Source organism: Chondrus crispus, genomic scaffold (assembly GCF_000350225.1).
Source record: "Chondrus crispus Stackhouse genomic scaffold, scaffold_63, whole genome shotgun sequence".
Classification (NCBI taxonomy): Eukaryota; Rhodophyta; class Florideophyceae; order Gigartinales; family Gigartinaceae; genus Chondrus; species Chondrus crispus.
The window spans coordinates 204,407-224,052 of record NW_005178587.1 but is presented as its reverse complement, the minus strand read 5'-3'; the positions used below and the strand labels follow the sequence as shown (position 1 = coordinate 224,052).

Below are 19,646 nucleotides of genomic sequence, written 5' to 3'. Positions count from 1 at the left end.
TACTAGCATAACCGTCCGCCCTTCACCTCGCAAGTCCTTTGTGAATTCGATAAAGCTATATGCCCATGACAGAAAGTTTTTTGTGTCCACCCCGCCTCCCTCCATGCGTGTTGCAAGCACTGACCGTCGAGGCAGACGGCTTGCAGGGCTATCGACGTACACCCTCCCATTTCGAAGCACATGTTTGTACGCCATGCGCTTTCCTTTTATGACAAACAATGGGGCCCCGCTTCACCGGCTGCACTTATAACGGGCATCATCGTTACTCTGTCTTCATATCTGAATGAAGGGCAGACAAAGTCTTGATTCCCGCGCCTGGGTAAAATCCTTTTACAACCCAGGCGGCCGCTGGCATCCTTGTTAGGAGAGATGCCAACCTCGTCCAAATTAAAAATTCGACTTGCGTCGATATCGTTTTCATTTACCAGCTTTTCGACGGTGGCAAAATGCGTCGTGAGAGACTCCATGTTGACGGCAGCGAACCGTTTGATCTCTTGGGAAAGCGGCCTTCCAAATTTGATCCGCGCAGCATGACGTCTTCGAAAAGCCCTCAGATAGAAGTCGCTAGGGGAACCATGTTTGAAAGGCAATGTTACTCTCTCAGCCGGGGAAAGCAGGGAAACCACGAACAAGACGGCCTCTCTTAAATGGTGTTGCGTCAGCGGCAATCCTCTGCAAGCAAAACGAAGCAGCATCTCAACAATTTCATTCTCTTGCGGCCTGGACAGTGCCGTTTTCCGTCCAGGCTTTTGCAGAGGGGTGGTCATACGATAATGAAGGGTCCCGACTGGCACATGGAACAGTTTCGATGCCTCGCGATAAGGCATGCCATGTTTGATGGCTTGCATCGCGCTATTGATCTTCCTTTCACGCAGTTGCTTCGCACTAGCGGTGTCCATTGTGTGGTGTCTCAAACGGTGTGGGTCGATCTGAAATCGAGACAAACAGGTAATATGAAACAGGAGCAGGGAAGGGAAGTCAAAATGTGTCGTTATCAGTACTTTACTCTGTATTGGGCCTATATCTATGAACTGTGTCAAATGATACTTGTGAAAAGCGCGCCCTCGAAGTAAAAAACGCCAAAAGACCGATGGTCAGTTTTGTTTCTGAAGTTATCCACCGGTTTTGGAGGGATACTGACGTCATTACCTCGAATGTGATGTCATATAGCAAGAGAATGAGCTATTCAGTTAAAAGAATGTTGTTTTTTGCGGAAAGTTTGCTTGTTCAAGATTTGATGCAACTGTTCAACAGTTGCACAACCCCCCCTTTACGCAGACTGCTTTTTGCTGTAGAGCAGAGATAATCACAAAGTGCGGGTAGTGTTCCGGAAAGCGCTCTCTCAATATGCCTCCATCAGTTCCCGCGTGAATGGTGTTTCGGTCGCCAAATTCAAGCATAATTCACAGTCGTGTTGCGTGGCAGCACGATATTTTTTTCACGCCAAGTGGCGAAAAATACAATTTGCGACGAAACTGGACGCCTTTCTGTGAAAAATGCGTCGGCTCAGATCGCAAATGGCATTTTATCCGAACGATTTGCCAACATCGTGACGCGGTGGTGATGAAAAATTGGCCAAATAGCTACATTTTACAATATAGCAAACATTTTGGGCTGCGGTGGAGATGCTCTTAATGACAACATGCAAATTATGGAGCACGTTTGGGGTTTCCCACCTCTCCCAAAACGAATTTCAAAATTATTGCTCTATACGTAGGACAGTGGCGTTTACGGTAAAAATAATTCTTTGTGTATTGTGCCAGTCATTCAGTACGAAGATCGCTTTTGCCGAGCATATGCAGTAGTGTTGCACTGGTGGCGGGTCATTTCGTGAATATTTCACAAGGCCTGCGAGACCACGGTAGTATCTATCCGACCAAGCGCTATTGTAACATGAACATATATGAATTTTATTTCTTTTCAACCTTTATGACCACAGTTTCCATTTCTCTTTGGAAGGTTGACTGGATTTAATTTTTTTGAAGGTTAGAACCGAATAGAAATCCCTCAAGGAAATGTTTCTATGCTACAGGCATACAATTTGCTTTAAGAAAATGCTTACTGTAAGATGACTTCTTCTTGAACTCTTTTATCTGCATAAACGAGTTCTGTTTCAGTAGAATCGACAAGCAAATTCTTTAGCTGTGATGATGGCCTTCTGGTTTCAAAAAACAGAAGTGAAATCGCGAGATGGTTGTCGAGAAAAAATAAAAGAATTTATGTCCTCATATAAGGAATAACTGTCCGATTGATACTAGAGAGCGAGTTGCGCACTTCGTTCCAGTTGAGGCAGTATTTATAGAAAGTGTTTTACATATAGACTTCTTAAACGATTTCGCATTGCTCTGAGATGGACCGTAATAAATGATTTGGAAAAAATGTCGAATGTCGAATTTGTAATTTATGTGGAGTTTCTACCCTTAGATTGGAATTAAAGGATGAGAGGAAAATTAGTTGAATTCTTGACAATGTGCTTACTTACACTGTAAGATCACACACAGCAATATCAATGCCTACAGTACTCTACGTGTACTGTTCTTGGAACCCTTATCTACCAGCAGAGCAATTTCGCCCGGCCTATTTTTACTAAACTCGTCAAAGAGCGGACCGGTATTCCCCTAGGTCGCTACCAGATTCGCCTTTGTGTGTCCTTAGCGCACAATGCCGGCAACACTCTCCAAGCATGAGATTGGTCTTGGCGATCCCGTCTGGGCCCGTATGCGATAGGTGAAGTGGTGGCCTGGACATGTCGTCACCCGTGAGGAAGTCATCCTGGATGAGGGAGTCACTGAACCCAACGTTGGTGAAGATGAAGTCCTTGTCGAGTTTTTCAATGACAACAAAAGATTTGCCGCCATGCCTCTACGATTCCTGCGCCCGTTTGTTCAGGAGCGTTACAAGGCCTTGAATAGGAATTACTCGGGGGTGTATGCCTCGGAACTCAAAGGCGCGGTTCAGGAGGCGACCGATTTTTGCAGAGACCACAACCTTAAGATTGAAGGTGACCACGCTCCTTCTTCCAAACCTGGCAAGGCTAAGCTAAAGCCTAAGCTCAAGCCCACCCGCCGTGCCGATGACCAGATTTCGGAGGATGCGAGACGCGACTGCGAACAGAGGAAAGAGAAGAAGGACAACAAGTCCGTCTCTCAGAAGGCCAAGGACAGGGACGAATCCCGTGATGATGAACGAAAATTAAAGACGTCCCGGAAAAGGCATGCACAAGACCTTCTAGATGAACAGGACGAACGCGACCGCGACCGAAGCAAGAAGAAGAAGAAGAGAAACGTCCGACCCGATTCCTCCACACCCGACCATGTGAAGAGTGAAAAACGCCTGTCAGTTCCCGTCAGAGAAGAAAAGCTAGATAAACGCAGGATAAAGAGGAAGCACTCGGACGTCATCAGAGTCGGCGAAGACATGCCTTCCGCTGTGGAGGACCGCGAAAGAAAAGCCAGACGCCGTTCCGAAGACGAGGAAGGTTCTTTCCGAAGGGACCGCAAGGTCGATCCTTCGGCCTCTCGTGGACAGAGACATCGCAGTAGCGCAAAAGAGGAGAACCTAGCCGCCAGTACGAAGAAAGGGCCGAAGGAAGTCGATGATCCGAAGCACAGGGAAGAGGACAAGAGGGCTATCTTTAAGAAAGAAAGATCTTGGGAGACAAGGAGAGACAAGGAGGAAAAGAGACCTGGGAAGGAAGCAGTTGACAAGAAAGAGGACGTCAAACCCACGACTTCAGGGACCCATCGCAGAGGGAAGAGAGGTCATGACTTCGAGGTGTTAAAAAAGCACCCCAAAGACGAGAAAGAAAACTCGCCGGATAAAAAGCTCATAGCCAACTCCGCACCTCTCGATGATCCAACCGAAGATGAGGGTTTGGCGTACAGGTCTCTGTCACAGGAACAGTTGGTAAAGGTCCTTGTCGCAAGGGATAAACAGCTTCGCTCATACAGCTTGCAGTTGTGGCAATATCGTATGGAGGATGGGGGCGGTGGTGGTCCTAAGACACGAGCAGATTTAGTTTCGGCGGTCCACCCCGCGTGGAAGGCCGTGTCCGATTTCATCACGGTTAGCGAGTCACAGGCGGGTAAAGAGGTGAAATCTGCGAAATGGCAGGAGCTGGAAGTCTTGGCTGTGGAGCACCTGCAGAAGCTGCGCATGGTTCACTTTAACACGGCATTGTTGAAAGAGGACCCGCGGATTGCCGGACGGGCGATCAAACTGGCATCGAAGTCGCTCTCGTATTCAGTACCAGTGTCCATGGCGTTTCGCGAACTAATACTGCAATGGACCGAGATGGGGGCACTTAACGAGGAAGCTGCTGCAGAAGACGAGGGTGAGGTGAAAACAGAAAATGGGCATGCGTCTCCCAATCGTCGTGTGGAAGAAGGGGATCAAGAGGAGAAAGATTCTGGAGATAAAGCCAGCGATGAAGAGGGGGGAGGCGCAGATGAGAAGCAAGCTGAGGGCGTGGATGGTGCTGTAATGTCTTCTAGGGCGAAAGACGAAGACACAAACCCTGCTGAAAAGGACAAGAGTAAGGATGAAAAGGGAAGCTCTTCAGGCAACTCTGCAGACGAGGTAAAGACGCCCGAGCGCAAGGATGGAGTACGCAGACGGCTAAGCGGCGGCGGACGTATGGGGGAAGATGATCGATCTTTGTCAAGGGGCAGCAGTCGGAAAGGCACACCGGTGATGGAGAACAGCCCGACGGAGCGCACGAGTTCCCATGAGGAAGTTGATAGTGCGCAGAAACGGCAGCGACGAGAGAAGCGGGTGAAAGATTTCTCACGCGCCAGATGCATTGCGGCGATTGAGAATCTGATCAAGCGGGTCGCAGAGCGCGAGGAGCATGCGGCGACGGCGGACGAGAAGAAGCACCATGCTCTCGCTGACGAAATGGAGAGCCAGATCACACCACAACGGAAGGACGACGGCCCGGGATATTATCAGGCGAGCAAGAATTTGGTTAAGCTTCTCAGTCGGTTGTCAGCGGCGAATACGGCGCAGGATGAGGAGGAAGATTCTGTGAGGAAAGACAGCAAGGCGCGGGGTGTTCTATGCAAGTGCTTGGATGATTTGAAGGCAGTCCCGGGACTGGTGAAGCGGCTGAGCAACATGGTGTAAGTGTGTGTTGCGTTGGTGAAGCTGCGAAGGATGCTGTATCGAACAAGAAATAAACGTAAGTGAATTAGTGTGCGTTGTTTAGAGTTGTGGGGGATGTTGAACGAGAGCGTTAGCTTGTCTTGTCGGTATCTTGTTTACAGTAAAATATATTTATAGTGCACCACACAACACATATCGTACCCCGCGTCTCGGCGCAATACCGTCTTGTCGTTCCTCCGCATTGCGCCACCTACGCGCCAGCACAAATACGCCGTGGGAGAGAAGCACGGTTGCCTCACTCTGAAACAACGACAGCGTCCTTTAGTTCTTCCTAACCCATTTTTGTTCCCGACTCTAGGACGGTGTACATACAGTATGAAAAAGCAAGCGAAAGTACTAGTTTAACGTTGTACCTTGACGATTCCACGAAGCAGTTGCTTAACGGTATTCGTCAGTCTCGTCCTGTTGTATGCATCGCCCGCCCGAGCAATTACCTCGGCCGTGGTCGGGTATGGGTGGATGACTGACGCCAGTGCCCCAAGCCCCGTCCCAGACTGCATCGCGAGCGTCAGCTCGCTGATCATGTTTCCTGCCCCTTCACCCACGATCGACGCCCCAATGATCGTGTCCGACTTCGCCTCGACGTGAATCCGCACCATACCCAACGTCGTACTGTCCGCGATCGCACGGTCGTTGTCATCAAAATGCTTCTCAAACGTCTTGTACGCAATCCCCTTTTCCTTCATGTCCGCCTCGTACAGGCCCACATGTGCAATCTCCGGAGCAGTAAATGTGGCGTAAGGGATCAGCAGGTTGGACATCTTGTCCTTGCCTAGAAAGAGAGCGTTGCGAATGACGATGCGCGCCATGGCATCGGCAGCATGGGTAAACTTGTAAGCACTGCAGCAATCGCCAACGCCATAAATCCTGGGGTTGGTCGTCTGCAGCATATCGGTGACCTTGAGTCCGATCTTGCTGTCGTACTCGACGCCAGCCTTTTCCAAGTCGAGGTTACTCACGTTGGGCTTGCGCCCTGTGCTCACCAGCATGGCGTCAAACAGATACTCGACGGGCTTGCCATCCTCCTCCTCTGTCCGCATGAGCAGCTCCTCGTACCCCTCGGCGGAGACGGCACCCGAGCGCTCCACCGTGACATATTTGGAAACATTGAGACGAAAATCAACGCCATCATCTTCCATCTGTTTTTTGATGATCTCGCTCAAGTCGGCATCCTCCTTTGGCAGGACCTTGCCCGAACGCCCAAACACAGTGACGCTCGACCCCAGGCGCTGCATTGCTTGGGCCATCTCCATGCCGATAACACCGCTCCCAATTACGGCAAGCCGTTGCGGCAGCTCGGTCATATTAAAGAAGGACTCATTGGTCATGACAGCCGGAGAAGGGGTCTTGCCGCCCTTTGCGACACTCTCATCATGCAGCTCCTGCAAGCCCGGAATACCTGGAAGCGAGGGGTAACCTCCTGTGGCGATGACGGCCTTGCGAAACTTGAGGGTCTTACCGTTGACGACGACGGTGGAATCAGAGGTGAATTTGGCATAGCCAAAGTAGACATCGACGCCGAGCTTGCGCGTAAACCGAGAGGCGGCGTCGGTATTACTAATATCGGCGCGGACCCTGCGCAGGCGGCGCATGGTCTGTCCAAAGTCGACGTTAACGCGTCCCTCGATGGAGATGCCAGCGTCGGCCAATTCAGTATTATTTTTCAAGGTATGGGCAAGATTGGCGGCATGGATGAGGGACTTGGACGGGACGCAGCCGACATTCAAGCAATCGCCACCCAAGACGTTAGCCTCAATCAAGGCGACCTTTGCGCCAAAACCAGCGCAGCCTGCTGATGTGACTAGGCCACCGGCACCCGCGCCGATGACAACGACGTTGTAGACGCCGTCAAAGGCTGGATCGATCCATTCGGGTGGATGGACATTGTCCAGTAACTTGACGTTGAGGTCGTCCATGGGCCAAAAAGCTGAAGCGACGGGGGCGGCGGCCGAGTGTGAGTCGTCAAAGTTAGCCTCCGGGACGCGGGGCTGCAGGGCGCGCGAGTTGCGGTTCATGGGGGTAGAGACGAAGTCAGCCCAGGAGACGAGCTGGCCGGCGGCCTTTTGAGGGACGCCTCCACGCTCCGAGTCATCAATAAACTTGTAGAAGAGCTCCTCGTCCTTAAAGTCGTGATCGCGGACGCAGTGCTCGATCAAGCCGGCCTCCTGCATAAGGAGGCCGAGCTTGACGGCGTCATCCCTATTCTCGGCGGTGCCTGAGGTGACAAGCCATTGGACAGCCTCTGCGCCGACAAAGGTATCCTTGTAGGTGGTGAGCCGGAAGCGACGGTCCTTGATGGGGACGTTGCGACGAAAGTTGTTCACCAAGGCGTCCAGGTCGAGCTCGCGGTCAGCGACCGAGTCGGAGGAGACGGAGGCCATTGGAGGGGGTTGCGAGCGACGACGTCGCGGGAAGGGTGGTCGGAGCGGAATGGTGAGTGTATTTAGGCGGCGGGAAGTTGACAGGGGTATTGCTGGAGCGAGAGAGAAACAACAGGGCATACGGAGAAATGTTGGATGGGATTGTTGACGTGGGTGGAAAGCGCAACAGTGAGACGGGCGGGAAGAGGGAGTGTGGCAGGAGCGTGGCGGGTTGTGGGGGAAGGCAAGAAGAAGCGGGGGATGGTCTCACGATATTTTTACGAACAAAAGGGGGTTTCTACGCTTGCGACTTGCATCGCTGATGCACACCCAATTACACCGTTGTAAATCCAACATCCAACCCTCGCTGCCCCCGCGGCCCCCCGAGGCACTTCGCGTCATCTCTAACAGTGCCCGCCTCCCCCTCTATTGAAACGACCGCACCCCCAACATCCTCTTCACTCTTTCATACACAACGTACGATACCCCCGCCGATGGGATCGCGCTCACGTACATCGGCTGCAGTCCTTTAAGCAATGCTCCCTTCCCTTCCTTCTTCACAATCCCCACCGCCGCCTCCACCATCGTCCGGTACTGCACCGGCCTCCCCCCGATCCCTTGCAGCTGCAACCGTTTCCTCACCACGTCCAATGGATGACATGCCGTCTGTGCCACCGCCCCAGCAAACGCACCGATAAACAGGAGTACCCATAGGTTCGCCTCTTTGTTCTTCCGCTTGAGGTAAAACAGCTTGAGCTGCTCGTAGATCGCAAAATCCAGCCCAGCGTACGGCATCATCGCCACCAACGTCGGGCTCAGCCCCTTGTACAATCCCCGTCCCCCTTCCGTCCTCGCCACTTGCACCATCGTCTGCATCACCCCGGAAAACCGCTCCGGATGCGCCGTCAACAACGTCTTGGCCACGTCCAACGGATAACAGATGCTCGCCGCCGTCATCCCAGCAAAACCCCCTGCCATAAACCTCTCCCACGCCATTAATGGCCCATCAGCCCCTTCTCTCCTCTGATCCCTCAGCCCGTACATAACCCTCTTGAGCGCCTCGAACGCCACGAACTGGATCCCCTTCGTCGGCGCCACCTTTAAACAATTCGCCGTATTGCCCTTGAAGAAACCCCGCATCCCCTCCGCCGCGAACAGCGCGCGCAGCTCCACGAGCAGCGGCCGCGTCGCCCCTGTCGTGCACATGTTCACCGTCGCCACCACCTCCAGCGGCGACACCGCCGTCCGCGACACGATCCCGGCGATCGCTCCTGCGATCAGATACTTGACCGAGTTCGACTCCCACACCGCCCGCGCTCTTCGCCCGGCCGATACGTACACCCGCCTCGCCGACACGCGCACCCGCTCGGGTATTGCCGTCGCCACCACGCCGCGGATCCGCCCATCCCGGGCCCCACGCTTGTGCCCGCCCGTGCCGTCGCCGCTGCCGCCCCGCGCTTGAAGGCCCGCTGTAATGGATGACGTCGGCGCGGCCCGCGGACGCCGAGCGCAAACGCTCACCAGGTAGATTGGCATAGCAAGGAAAGGGAGGGGAGGTGGGTAGGGGGGGGAAGGGATAGCAGAGAAAGACCGTTTGGCGATGGGTGGGATGTGAAGCTGGGTTGGCGGGGGGAGGGGGGGAAAAGGAGGACCGGGTGAGGAGGAATTTTCTCAGTTTTTGGCGCAGAAACGTTCTCATGGGTTCTCTTTCCTACTTGGCGATGCTCCTTTATGTGTGTATCTCAACAACTATGTTAGTATCCTACCGCTGTCCCGGTCACTTCCTCGGACATCAACCTGCGCCCTTGGACGATCAACTCCTGCCCCTTCTTAATCATCTCCGAAGCAGTCTTCATCATATCATTGCCAGACGCCAACATCTCTACCCCGTTTCGCATCAACGCCTCCGCCGTCGCCGCCGCCGCCTTCTTCGTCTGTTGCACCGGCGACGCCTCCTTCGTCGCTGCCGCCGCCGCCTCCTTCGTCGCTGCCGCCGCCGCCTTCGTCCTGTCACGCTCCAGCGATGCCACCCTCTGCCGCAGCGCGTCCAGCTCGCCGTCCTTCTTCACCGCCGCCTTGCGCCCTCGCGGTGTCAGCACCTTGACCCCCGTCTTGGCCTTGCCCGCCCCCGGTGCGCGCACCGATTCCGTCGGCACCTTTTTCTTCCGCTTCCGCCCGTCCCTCGCCGCGCTCTCTTCTACTGTCGCCCCCACCGCCTTCCTCTTCCCCGCCTTCTTCTTCACCGCTGCCGTCGTGCCCTTGCCCTCGTTGATCGGCTCCGACTCAGTGCTTGACTTGTCCGACGCAGGCTCATTCCTCCCGCGCTCCCCTTCCTCCTTCTTCTCACCCCGGCTCCGGCTCTCGCCGGCATGGCTCCCGTCCAAATATATCACATCACCAGCACCATTGACTCCACCGCTGCCTCTACCATTGCCTCTGCCAATGCCTCCGCCACTGCCTCCACTATCGCCTCCACTATTGCCTCCACTACTGCCTCTACCACCCCTGACGCCAAAGTCGCCCTCTTCCACTCCAACCCCTTGCTCATGTAACGCCGTCTGCCTAAGCACAAACTCTACATCCACCCCTTTCACCTCCCTCACCTCTGCCACTTCTTCAGCTGGCACTTGATACTCCTCCTCTTCCTCCTCTTCTTCCTCGGCCTCGGCCTCGGCCGCCGCCTCCTCGAGATCGCCCACTGGCCCTTTAATACTCCATCCTCTCTCCTTCGCAAACTTCTCCATGTCCTCCACTGCCACGCGCAAAGACCTTGCATAAGCTCCAGTATACCCCTCGTTCACCCCGGCCCTCGTGTTGCGATAGTGCTGCACATCGTTCGCATGCATGACCTCGAAGCGGTTATTGTCGTTGAAGAACTGCACCAGCATGTGTCCTGGAGGCACCCTCGGCTCCGGCTCCAGCGGCGCCAGCCGCAGCTCATCCCGGGCCACCACGCGACCGGGCCACCACGGAAAGTCGCCCGCGCGGGCCCACACCAAGTCGCCCACCTGAAAGGCGGGGGGAGGAGCAGCCGTTTTTCCTGCGGTCATTGAGCGGAGAGGAGAGGGGCGTTTTTGTATTGATCGTTGGGCGCGTTGCGAGTACAGGTAGACGCTGCGTTTCGAGGGAGGGTAAGCGAAGGATGCCGATGGCGGTGCAACGGTCAGGGCTGGCTTGATGATGTACGGTACAAGGTAAAAAAAAGTGGAGAGAATTCAACACTGCTGGATGGTTTGCCGCCAATTTGCAGCCCAATGCCCTCGCCGGTCGACCTCCCTCACGGTGTTCGTCACCGCACTCCCGCCACCTTCCCCTCACCTCACCGCCCCTCGCACGACCCTCCGCCCCCTCGTGGGGATCCCACGCCCCAGCTCACTCGTTCATGAGGTGCCCCCCCCGGGCAACTCCCCACCATGCCACCCCCGCTTCCCTCCCCCGTCTCCCCGCCGTCGGCCCCGCCCGCGTCCCCTCCCCTGCCGCCCTACTACGCTAAACCTTCCCCCCCACGCAACTTTGTCTTCTCCGGCCTCGGCTGGGCATACGGCGTTGGCTGCGGCGCCGGCCCCTTCTTCGGCATGGGCGTTGCTGTCAACAACTCCGTCCTCCTCGGCGCCGGCGCCGGCGTCGGCGTCTACTGCGGCATCGGCTTCGCCGCAGGCGCCGTGGCGGGCACTGGCACGGGCTTCGTGCCCGTCGGTCTGTCTTCCAGGTCCGTCCACTTGCTCTCCCCATACTCCGCGGTCCTCCCGCCCTGCACCGCCTCTCGCATCGTTCCTCTCACAAACTCATCATCCTCGCTTTTTCCTGTCCGTTCTTCCGCGCAGCATCTTTTACGCTCCCCGCCTCGGATGGGCCGAGGACAGCCTCCAACAATACCATCTCCGGCACCAGCGCCGCACCTCCCGCTCTACCAACGCCCCCTCCTTCCCTTGCCGCGCCCGTCTGCACGCGTGGTGGTCCACACACGTGTGGCCCCGCCTAGCCCCCGTCTTTCATGCCCTGCCCCTGGGGGGGACCTAAGGCCTATTTTATGCAACGATTGACCGATCATGACCCCCCCTTTTTTTTTTTTTTTTCGTGCAAGCGGGAGCGCGGGCTCGCCCACCGGCAACCACAAACCTTACGTCCGCAAAACCGGGCATCGTCCCTCTCACCTACGTATTGCTACTTGTCATGCATCGCTCGACGCCCGTCGAACCAACACGACGAAAAGGTCGTTTACGCACCCGACTCTGCCCATGTGAATATAGCTACTATCTATCTTCCCAGTGTCCATCGGACCGTTGTCCTCATATGAGGACACTATTCGGCCTGTTTTATTCTTGACTTGCGCTTCCTAGACAAGAAAAAAAAGATACCCCCGCCACCATACTTGACTTCTGACTTGGGGACAGAAAGAAGTTTGTGAGAGTGCATGATCTTCCTGGTCGCTTTTTGATATGTCTGGAAAAGACGCTTTTTGAACCACCTTAAAACCGCGTGTAAAATAACTTCGAAACCAAAAACGCCACTTTAAAAAGGGAATTATGTACTCAACCTGCATTGCATTCTTAATCTTTCTGCGTATTCAAAGCTCTGCTACCCGGGTGTTCTGCAAGATGTTGTTGCCGAAAACCAGTTCGTTAAGGAAATAGTGTCCAAGATAGATGTTTAAATATTCAATTTAATTTATGCACCCACCGTAAATTGGGGGCTCTTGAATAACCTGGTCCATGTTATTTTCAAGAGAAAATTTCTTACGTGCCCCTTTTATTTTGGAATTTTTGTTACGTGCCCCTTTCTTCACCTCACTCCCGAACGATTTCCCGGTAGAGGTACAGTGTCTGGGGCTTCGCAAGTCGTAGCGTAGTGCCCAACTTGACCACAAGCAGAGCAACCCGACTTTCGTTGAGGCGCTGCGACCCCCTGTTTCCGCCGTTTCTTCGGCCGACCTGCCTGACTCGGAACTCTCCACGCGCTCATCTGTCTGGCACTAGGCAGAATCTGCAAATCCACGTTAATGTTTACTTGAGAGGCAAGGGCAGCAGCAGCAACATACTGGCGTTCAAGTGTTGCATGATGAAAAACAGTCGATGCCCACTTTGTGTCCAGATGATTCCAGTGTGCAGCCTTTGGGACGTTGGCATGCCGCTCGCGTAGATTATCAAACACTAGCACACGGCTAGGGGCTTGCGCTTTCGTTTCCCCTTTATTGCGTTGCAGGAGCGAGCGAGATTGAGTTTTCCCACTCTCCACAAGCCGTTGTTTGCCCTGCGGTTTGGTTGAGCGTTGACATTGTATGAGCACTGCTGGGAGGGGCACTTTATACGCAGGCGCCCAGGGTCTGACTTTTTTACCTTGTGAGATCGGCTCACGATGGCGCACAGGGCTAAGGATGCCATCAAGATGCTGTGCTTGTCAGGGAACGTGCTCCCTTTGATCAAACTCATTCCGACGACGCCCTCTTCACCTTTTCATCACTCTAGCGCCCCCAAGGAAAGGGGCTTCTATAAAGGGGCTTATAAAAAAGGGGCACGCAACAAAAATTCCAAAATAAAAGGGGCACGTAAGAAATTTTCTCTATTTTCAATTCCAACATATATTAACCTGGATTCAAAATTAATCTGGGCCAGGTTTCTTCTTGTAGCAGAGAAAAAAAGTGGCGTTCAGATTTAACGTGGACTACAGTATGTTAATTCTATGTTAATTACTGTGATTGGTGTAGCTTCATGATAGCAAGCAGATAACCCACCCCTGCAGCCACGACCACGTGATCGCCGTCTATCTGCTTGACTCTCTAACTGGGCCAAGACAGCTTTCGACACAGCTTCGACCCATCCTCTCGCCTTTGCACAGTTCTTCCCTTGCTTAAAATTTTATAGGACGTTCGTGCTGTGCGAGAAGCAGTGCCGAAGTATGCTGCCCTCAGCAACCGACTCGTGAATTTTTGCCAACCATCTACCCTCCCGGTATGAAGTGTGATCCCTCTCTCCACATCCCACACCCGCACGCTTTCGTCCTCCTATCCAGATACCATACGTCTTCCGTCCCTACTCATTGCGACGCTAATCACCCAACCCCTTTGTCCAAGTAGTGCCTCTTCGACTTGTGCTCCAGTCTCCACGTCCCACACTCGCACCCTCTGTTCCCACGATCCAGATACCATACGTCCTCCGTCCTCATTGATCGCATCGCTCTCTACCGAATTCTTGTGTGTAATCAATGCCTGTCCGGTTTGTGCTCCCCTCTCCACGCCCCACACCGGCACGCTTTTGTCATGCAATCCAGATACCGCACGTCTTCCGTCTTCACTCATCGCAATGCAAACTACCACGACCCATGACTGCGGAACCACCTCAATGCTTTCCTCTCCGATGTACTCTACAGCCTTAACGTCCCGTCTTCATATCCGAGAACAACATACCCCTTCCTCTCACGGAAAGTTGCGCAGGTAGCTGTCGTCGTCAGGTTTGGTTTTTCTCCAGTCACTTCGTATGTTACACTCCCAATACACATCCGAAATATGGCCTCAAACGACGGCTCCTTTTGCGCCTGCTTGCTTCAAGGTCCCTGGGCCCTGGCTCTCTGCTTCGAACTCGCCTTCTAATCGGACCATTTTCGTTTCCTTCTGCGCAGATTGCGTGAAAATGTTTCTCTCGCCCCGGACCGCTCCACCTGACATCTATAAACTTCACCCCTGGGATCCTTGCCGACTTGAATTTCTCTGCAGCTGTAATATGGGAGGATAATCTGCTCCACCAACCTTCCATCGGCTCGTGCTACAAACTAACTCACAGGCCGCACCCATGGCTGTGGTGCCTATCTCTCGATTGCGTCCAGGATCTTGCAAACACATACTGAATCGTGTGCCTTGCGCTTCACTCGCCCCCCATATAGTTGAAAGTTAATCTCGACACTGTTTTCACCACAAAACTGTATACTCAGTAGGGCAGCCCGCCGCATCAAAACCATTTCATCCACCGGATCCTCATCTGCCCGTCCCCTTCCCACATTCCCGCTTCCTCTTTCCCACTTCAAGTCTCTACTCAATGCCTTCACAGCTTCCTCGTATTGCCGAAATGTCTTCACCCATCGCGCACTCAAAAATAGTCTCTTCAGCTCCTCTACACATCCACCCTGTTTCAGAACACGATACATGTTCTCGAAAACGTACTCTTCCCGTGCGCTACTGCAACTTCGGTCTCGCCCCTCACTCATTGCAAGCAAGCCTCCTCCAACGGTGCATACATCCGCCATCTTCTTACACTAACACAAGGGTATCCGGTCTTGATTCTTCATAACGCGCAGACTCCGATGCATCCTTCGAAACGAAAAATCACCATATCTAGTGACGTATGCAATGTCCCAATGCAATGTCCCATCCAAGGACAAATATCCGTCCTTCGGACTCTCCCCGCGAATCTTGTTACGCATCTTCGTCCTCGAAAGGTACGCCCCCCATGCTTCTGACAATTCTCCCTCACATCTTTCTCTCATGTACCTTACACTTGTTCCCGCCGCGTTCAGGGAAAGTGGCAACCCCCACACATTTCTAATATTCACCCGTGGCCTCTTTGAATCTCGCAAGATCCACCTCCTTCTGATTGGCCTCACTCGCGTGCACAAGCATATCAACTACATATTTCCCTACCTTCTCCCTCGGCTCGAAAGTAGCCTGCTTGCCAATCTGACGCAGCTCCTCATCCTTCGTGGAGTACAGTAGTTTGCTCCTCCTTTTCCCGCTGCCCCCGCAGTGTCAGCGAGAACAGACAACTTTCGAAGGATATTCGCGTCTATATCATTCACGACCCACAAATCATCAATGGTGAATAGACACAAATGACTACAAAACCACGCTTGTACCTTCGCTAACACCCTTCCAAATTCGCTCTGTTCTTGCATTTCTGTAGCCTTCTGGTTGCCACCGGGCGCTTCCACAATCAGACAGTTCTTCAATCAGCCGTCCCACGTTTCCATCATTCCGGCCTTAATCTTATTGTCATGCGCGATCGCTCGTAGGGCACATGTCTTCCCGACTACATGAACACACAGATGGAGTGCGTAGTGTTGCTATTAGTGGGGACGGAAAACGTGTGGTATCTGGATCGTATGAGAAGAGCATGCAGGTATGGGACGTGGAGAGGGGAGCACAAGTCGGAGAGGCCTTAATTGGACACACGAATTCGGTAGAGAGCGTTGCGGTTAGTGGGGACGGAAGACGTGTGGTATCTAGATCATGGGATCAGAGGGTGCGGGTGTGGGACGCGGAGACGGGAGCACAAATCGGAGAGCCATTACTTGGACTAACGGGTTAGGTGGTTACCGTAGCGATGAGTGGGGACGGAAAACGTGCGGTATCTGGATCGGAGGACGAAAGCGTGCGGGTGTAGGACGTGGAGAGAGAGATCACACATCATACCGGGAGGGTAGAGGATTGGCAAGAAATCACGAGTCGGTTCCCCTGTGGCACCCACTTGCTTGTTCCTTTCTGTCCGTGGCACAGCTACTTTTCGACGCGCGTGTTCGGTAATCCATCGCTCCACCGAGAATCAAATTGACGCAACATAAGAGCAAGGCAACCAGTGCGCTAATTTATAGCGCACATTTTTAGCCATGCAGCGCTCTAATAAAGAGTGCGCAACACAACAAGTGGGTCGCCATATGTGACGGCCCGCAAGGGGCAGAGTATTAGTTTTTCCCAAGTTTTTCGCCAAGACAAGGAGTCCGAAGCACGGCGCATATAGCACTCGAAAGATGATTGGTTATAGTGATTATGAAATATCGATGAATTCTGAGTGATCGCGTGCTGTATCCATTTTTATCCTGCGCCAGGAAAGAAACGAATATAGAGATAGGTGCTTCCAGATAGCAACCGAAAAAAGCGATTAGCGCACCAGCTGACATGCCAACAGGGGAAAATCTCTAAAATTTCGAAATTTAGCGCACTGGTTGCCTTGCTCTAATGTTCGGCTCTTTTTGACGGACTGAACAGATCACCCGTGCCTCGTCTGATCGACTCGACGGCCGCGCACGTAGCCCGAGTATCGATGCCCGCGCTTTCTTGTAGAATACGATTGTGAAGGCGGCCCACATCTTGCTTGCGCTTCTCTAGGACTTCTCTATCTCCCACTGCAGAGGCGCACGCACTGAGTCTCAGTTTTGGATTGTCCGACTTTGTCTGCAGCTCATCGAGGGACTTCACTATAAGCTTCAGAGGCCCTTGATTTCGCGTTGGAGCAAGCCCGCGTGCTGCGACGACGTTTTCATGGATCGGCCTGTCTTTCAGCTCGGTGATGTCTGCATGCAAGGTGGTGTAGGCGGTGAGTAGAAATGCGATAGACGCATACTGCCCGAGACATTAGTAATGCCGGGCCGTTCCTATTCACACTGCGCACTTGTTGCGCACAAATCCATTCGGAATGCCCCTCTTCAAGGAAATGATTTTTCCTTTTTTGTTCCTTTTCTGATTTGAGACGCGGCGATAGGGCTTGTTGCCAATGGCATCTGCCTGCGCATATAGTCGTGACATTGGTTCCTTGCTGGGAAAGCAGGGAACCTTCAATTTGTTCCATCCCCTAGGTGGCGAGTCCGCACTGTGAAGCATTTTCTCCATGTTTCGCCGTCTTTTTCGTCAACATTTTTCTTTTGCAACAGGATCATATTCCGACGCATGGCGTTGCGGTATGGGGATAGAGGGAGGTGGATTGGAATGGGGAAGCAATTTTTGGGTGTGCTTTGTCAAGGCTTGGGGCAATCGGCAGGTGCGACTTCTTTTATACGGGTTCTATGTGGCCATGGGGATGGAATGCCTCTCTGCATTGATGGAATAGGTCGGTTTCGCTTTCGAGAGCGGAACGAGATATGTTTTCAATAAAATTGGGTACTGTACTCCAAATGTGGGGGATCTGTTAAAGTTCTGTCTAATTAACAACACTGACAAGAGTTTTCTTTTATCAGGGGGTACCATTTATCGCGAGACAACTATACATTCACGGGCCCACAGCTTGGTTAGGGCAAATTTCCTCCTAACAGTGAATTTTGGAGTAATTTCGTACATGCGTCGAAAGAGAGGTCGTGAGTGCGGATTGTTGCTGCGGTGTTGGCACATCATGAGTCTCGTAAGGATGGTCTCGCGAGGCACGAACAAGACATTTACGCCAACAATAGGGCTTAGAAGCTGTGGAAATCGCCACTTGGAACAGGGTTCTGTAGAAAATCTGCCCACGGCCGGCAGATACTTTACCTAGTAGGCCACTTGTGCAAATAGAATGGGCATGCGCATTTACGAACTGTATACTGTACGCACCTGCGCAGATACGGTATTGGCATTGTCATTGCCAACATACTCAACCATTTATCAAATTATAAATATTTTGGATTGCAAGCAATGTGAATTGAGATTACGAAGTCAAATTGAGCGCTTTCCGTAATATCCAAAATGCGCCGTCTTTTAGGAAGTCCCCCGCCCTTTTCCAAAACGATACGGTAACTTCGGAAGAACAGAGGTCTTCTTCAAAGTACACCCACCGCATCAAAAGCCCTTCCCCATGTCTCCCTTTACTTCAACTAACGCAGCTACTGTCCTCTCTCTACTCGCAGATGCAGCGGTAGAGAGAGAGAATGAACTCGAGGTACAGCTGTCTCAACCGCTCCAAGAGGACACTGACGAAGAAAACAGTTCTGAGTGTCCCATCATGGACACTTTCTATGATCAGGGCGGGGCAGAAAGTATCAGGGAGATGACTAACTTCTCCCCAATACAATTTGAAGGGGTTTGGGAGGCGTTTAAGGGGCACATAATGTCCGAATATAATGTCGGACGAGGACGGAAATGTGACAAGACCGCCAAGGATGTGCTGTTCATGACACTAGCCATCTTGAAGCATGGATCGCAGTGGGATTTCATGGGAAAGATGTTCGATATGAAGGCGGCAACATTTGAACACATCATTCTAAAGTTTGTCGCAATAATATCCGGACCAATATACGAGCATTACGTTTCCCATCAAGCCAGAAAATGAAGTATGAAAAAGATGGTCGATACCAACGCTTTGTTTCGCAACTATCCGATGGCCCGCTACGTCACCGAGGTGACATTCCAGCCATCAAATTGCCTAAACAGGAACTTGAGCGAGAGTAAGCTGTACTTTAGCAAGAAACATGGCTTGTATGGATACAAAATTGACGCATCCGTTCCGCTAAATGGGATGGCAATTGGCTGTAGTGCCCACGAGCCTGGTTCTGTATCTGATTTTTGCATTTTTCAGGACATGCGACACTTTCACAAGGAGCAATTGAAAAGCATGCTGATGAATTGGAGCTGGAGGATGATGGTCCGATGGAAGACGAATTTCCACATACATGGGGGATTTTATTAGACAAAGGCTATCAAGGTTCTAAGGATTTTTTGTCGTGCTATCTATCCGACTAAGAAGCCGCGTAATGGTGTTCTGTCACCAGCACAAGTTGCAGAGAATCGACATATTTCAAGCGACCGTGTGCTGGTGGAAAATTATTTTGGGAGGATGTCGGGCATTTGGAACGTTGTGGGGTCAAAATGGAAATGGTCAGAGAAAATATATAATTCTATATTCATGTTGTGCATGGAGCTGACGAACTGGCATATTCGGTGGAATCTCCTTAGGGCAGATGACGGACGTCTGTACCATAAGATTACCAATCGTTGGTACAAGATTGGTACAACTCAAATCGAAAAACGCAGACGCGTACAGGCGAAATATCGTGAGAAAAGGCGTAGACGTGTTAATATGAGGTTCCGCACAAATCAAACTACTGAAAGCCCAGAGTAAATAGTGTGTTAGCATGCTGTTATACGCAAAGCATCATCGCTTTCATAAATTTGCTTTCATTAGGCCTTTCACGTAAATATGGGGGATTAGCTGAAAGAGCCAATCATTATCAATAAAATCGATCCACAATCGGATACGTTCCGGACAATAAACATTTACAGCAAGATATTGCAATTCACAGCTGTTCTACAGCAAGGGGCAACAATAGCACAGTTACGTGGTAACTTCAAGAGATCCACGTCGTTGCGCAGCGCAAATTCACTCCATTACCTGACCGAGGCTTTGCCGTAATGCTAAAGTCTTTCGGCAATACATAAATCCCCTTTGCATGCTG

General features: G+C 52.4%; 6 protein-coding genes; 2 read left to right on the top strand and 4 right to left on the bottom strand.

The window, feature by feature from the left end:
- Window positions 1–2,856: 2,856 nt before the first annotated feature.
- On the top strand, window positions 2,857–5,292 carry CHC_T00007161001 (hypothetical protein). XM_005710609.1 is given in 2 exon segments: window positions 2,857–5,124; window positions 5,125–5,292. The coding sequence occupies 1 exon segment, from the start codon at window positions 2,857–2,859 to the stop codon at window positions 5,122–5,124; it is 2,268 nt and encodes a 755-aa protein (XP_005710666.1). The 3' UTR covers window positions 5,125–5,292.
- Window positions 5,293–5,377: 85 nt separating this feature from the next.
- CHC_T00007160001 (hypothetical protein) lies at window positions 5,378–7,664 on the bottom strand. XM_005710608.1 is given in 2 exon segments: window positions 5,378–5,504; window positions 5,505–7,664. The coding sequence occupies 1 exon segment, from the start codon at window positions 7,662–7,664 to the stop codon at window positions 5,505–5,507; it is 2,160 nt and encodes a 719-aa protein (XP_005710665.1). The 3' UTR covers window positions 5,378–5,504.
- Window positions 7,665–7,785: 121 nt separating this feature from the next.
- CHC_T00007159001 (hypothetical protein) lies at window positions 7,786–9,059 on the bottom strand. XM_005710607.1 is given in 2 exon segments: window positions 7,786–7,949; window positions 7,950–9,059. The coding sequence occupies 1 exon segment, from the start codon at window positions 9,057–9,059 to the stop codon at window positions 7,950–7,952; it is 1,110 nt and encodes a 369-aa protein (XP_005710664.1). The 3' UTR covers window positions 7,786–7,949.
- A 176-nt stretch (window positions 9,060–9,235) lies between these two features.
- On the bottom strand, window positions 9,236–10,411 carry CHC_T00007158001 (hypothetical protein). XM_005710606.1 is given in 2 exon segments: window positions 9,236–9,277; window positions 9,278–10,411. The coding sequence occupies 1 exon segment, from the start codon at window positions 10,409–10,411 to the stop codon at window positions 9,278–9,280; it is 1,134 nt and encodes a 377-aa protein (XP_005710663.1). The 3' UTR covers window positions 9,236–9,277.
- A 6,473-nt stretch (window positions 10,412–16,884) lies between these two features.
- CHC_T00007157001 (hypothetical protein) lies at window positions 16,885–17,106 on the bottom strand. Its single transcript, XM_005710605.1, has one exon. The coding sequence runs from the start codon at window positions 17,104–17,106 to the stop codon at window positions 16,885–16,887; it is 222 nt and encodes a 73-aa protein (XP_005710662.1).
- Window positions 17,107–17,113: 7 nt separating this feature from the next.
- On the top strand, window positions 17,114–17,332 carry CHC_T00007156001 (hypothetical protein). The gene has a single exon (XM_005710604.1). The coding sequence runs from the start codon at window positions 17,114–17,116 to the stop codon at window positions 17,330–17,332; it is 219 nt and encodes a 72-aa protein (XP_005710661.1).
- The last annotated feature ends 2,314 nt before the right edge of the window (window positions 17,333–19,646 follow it).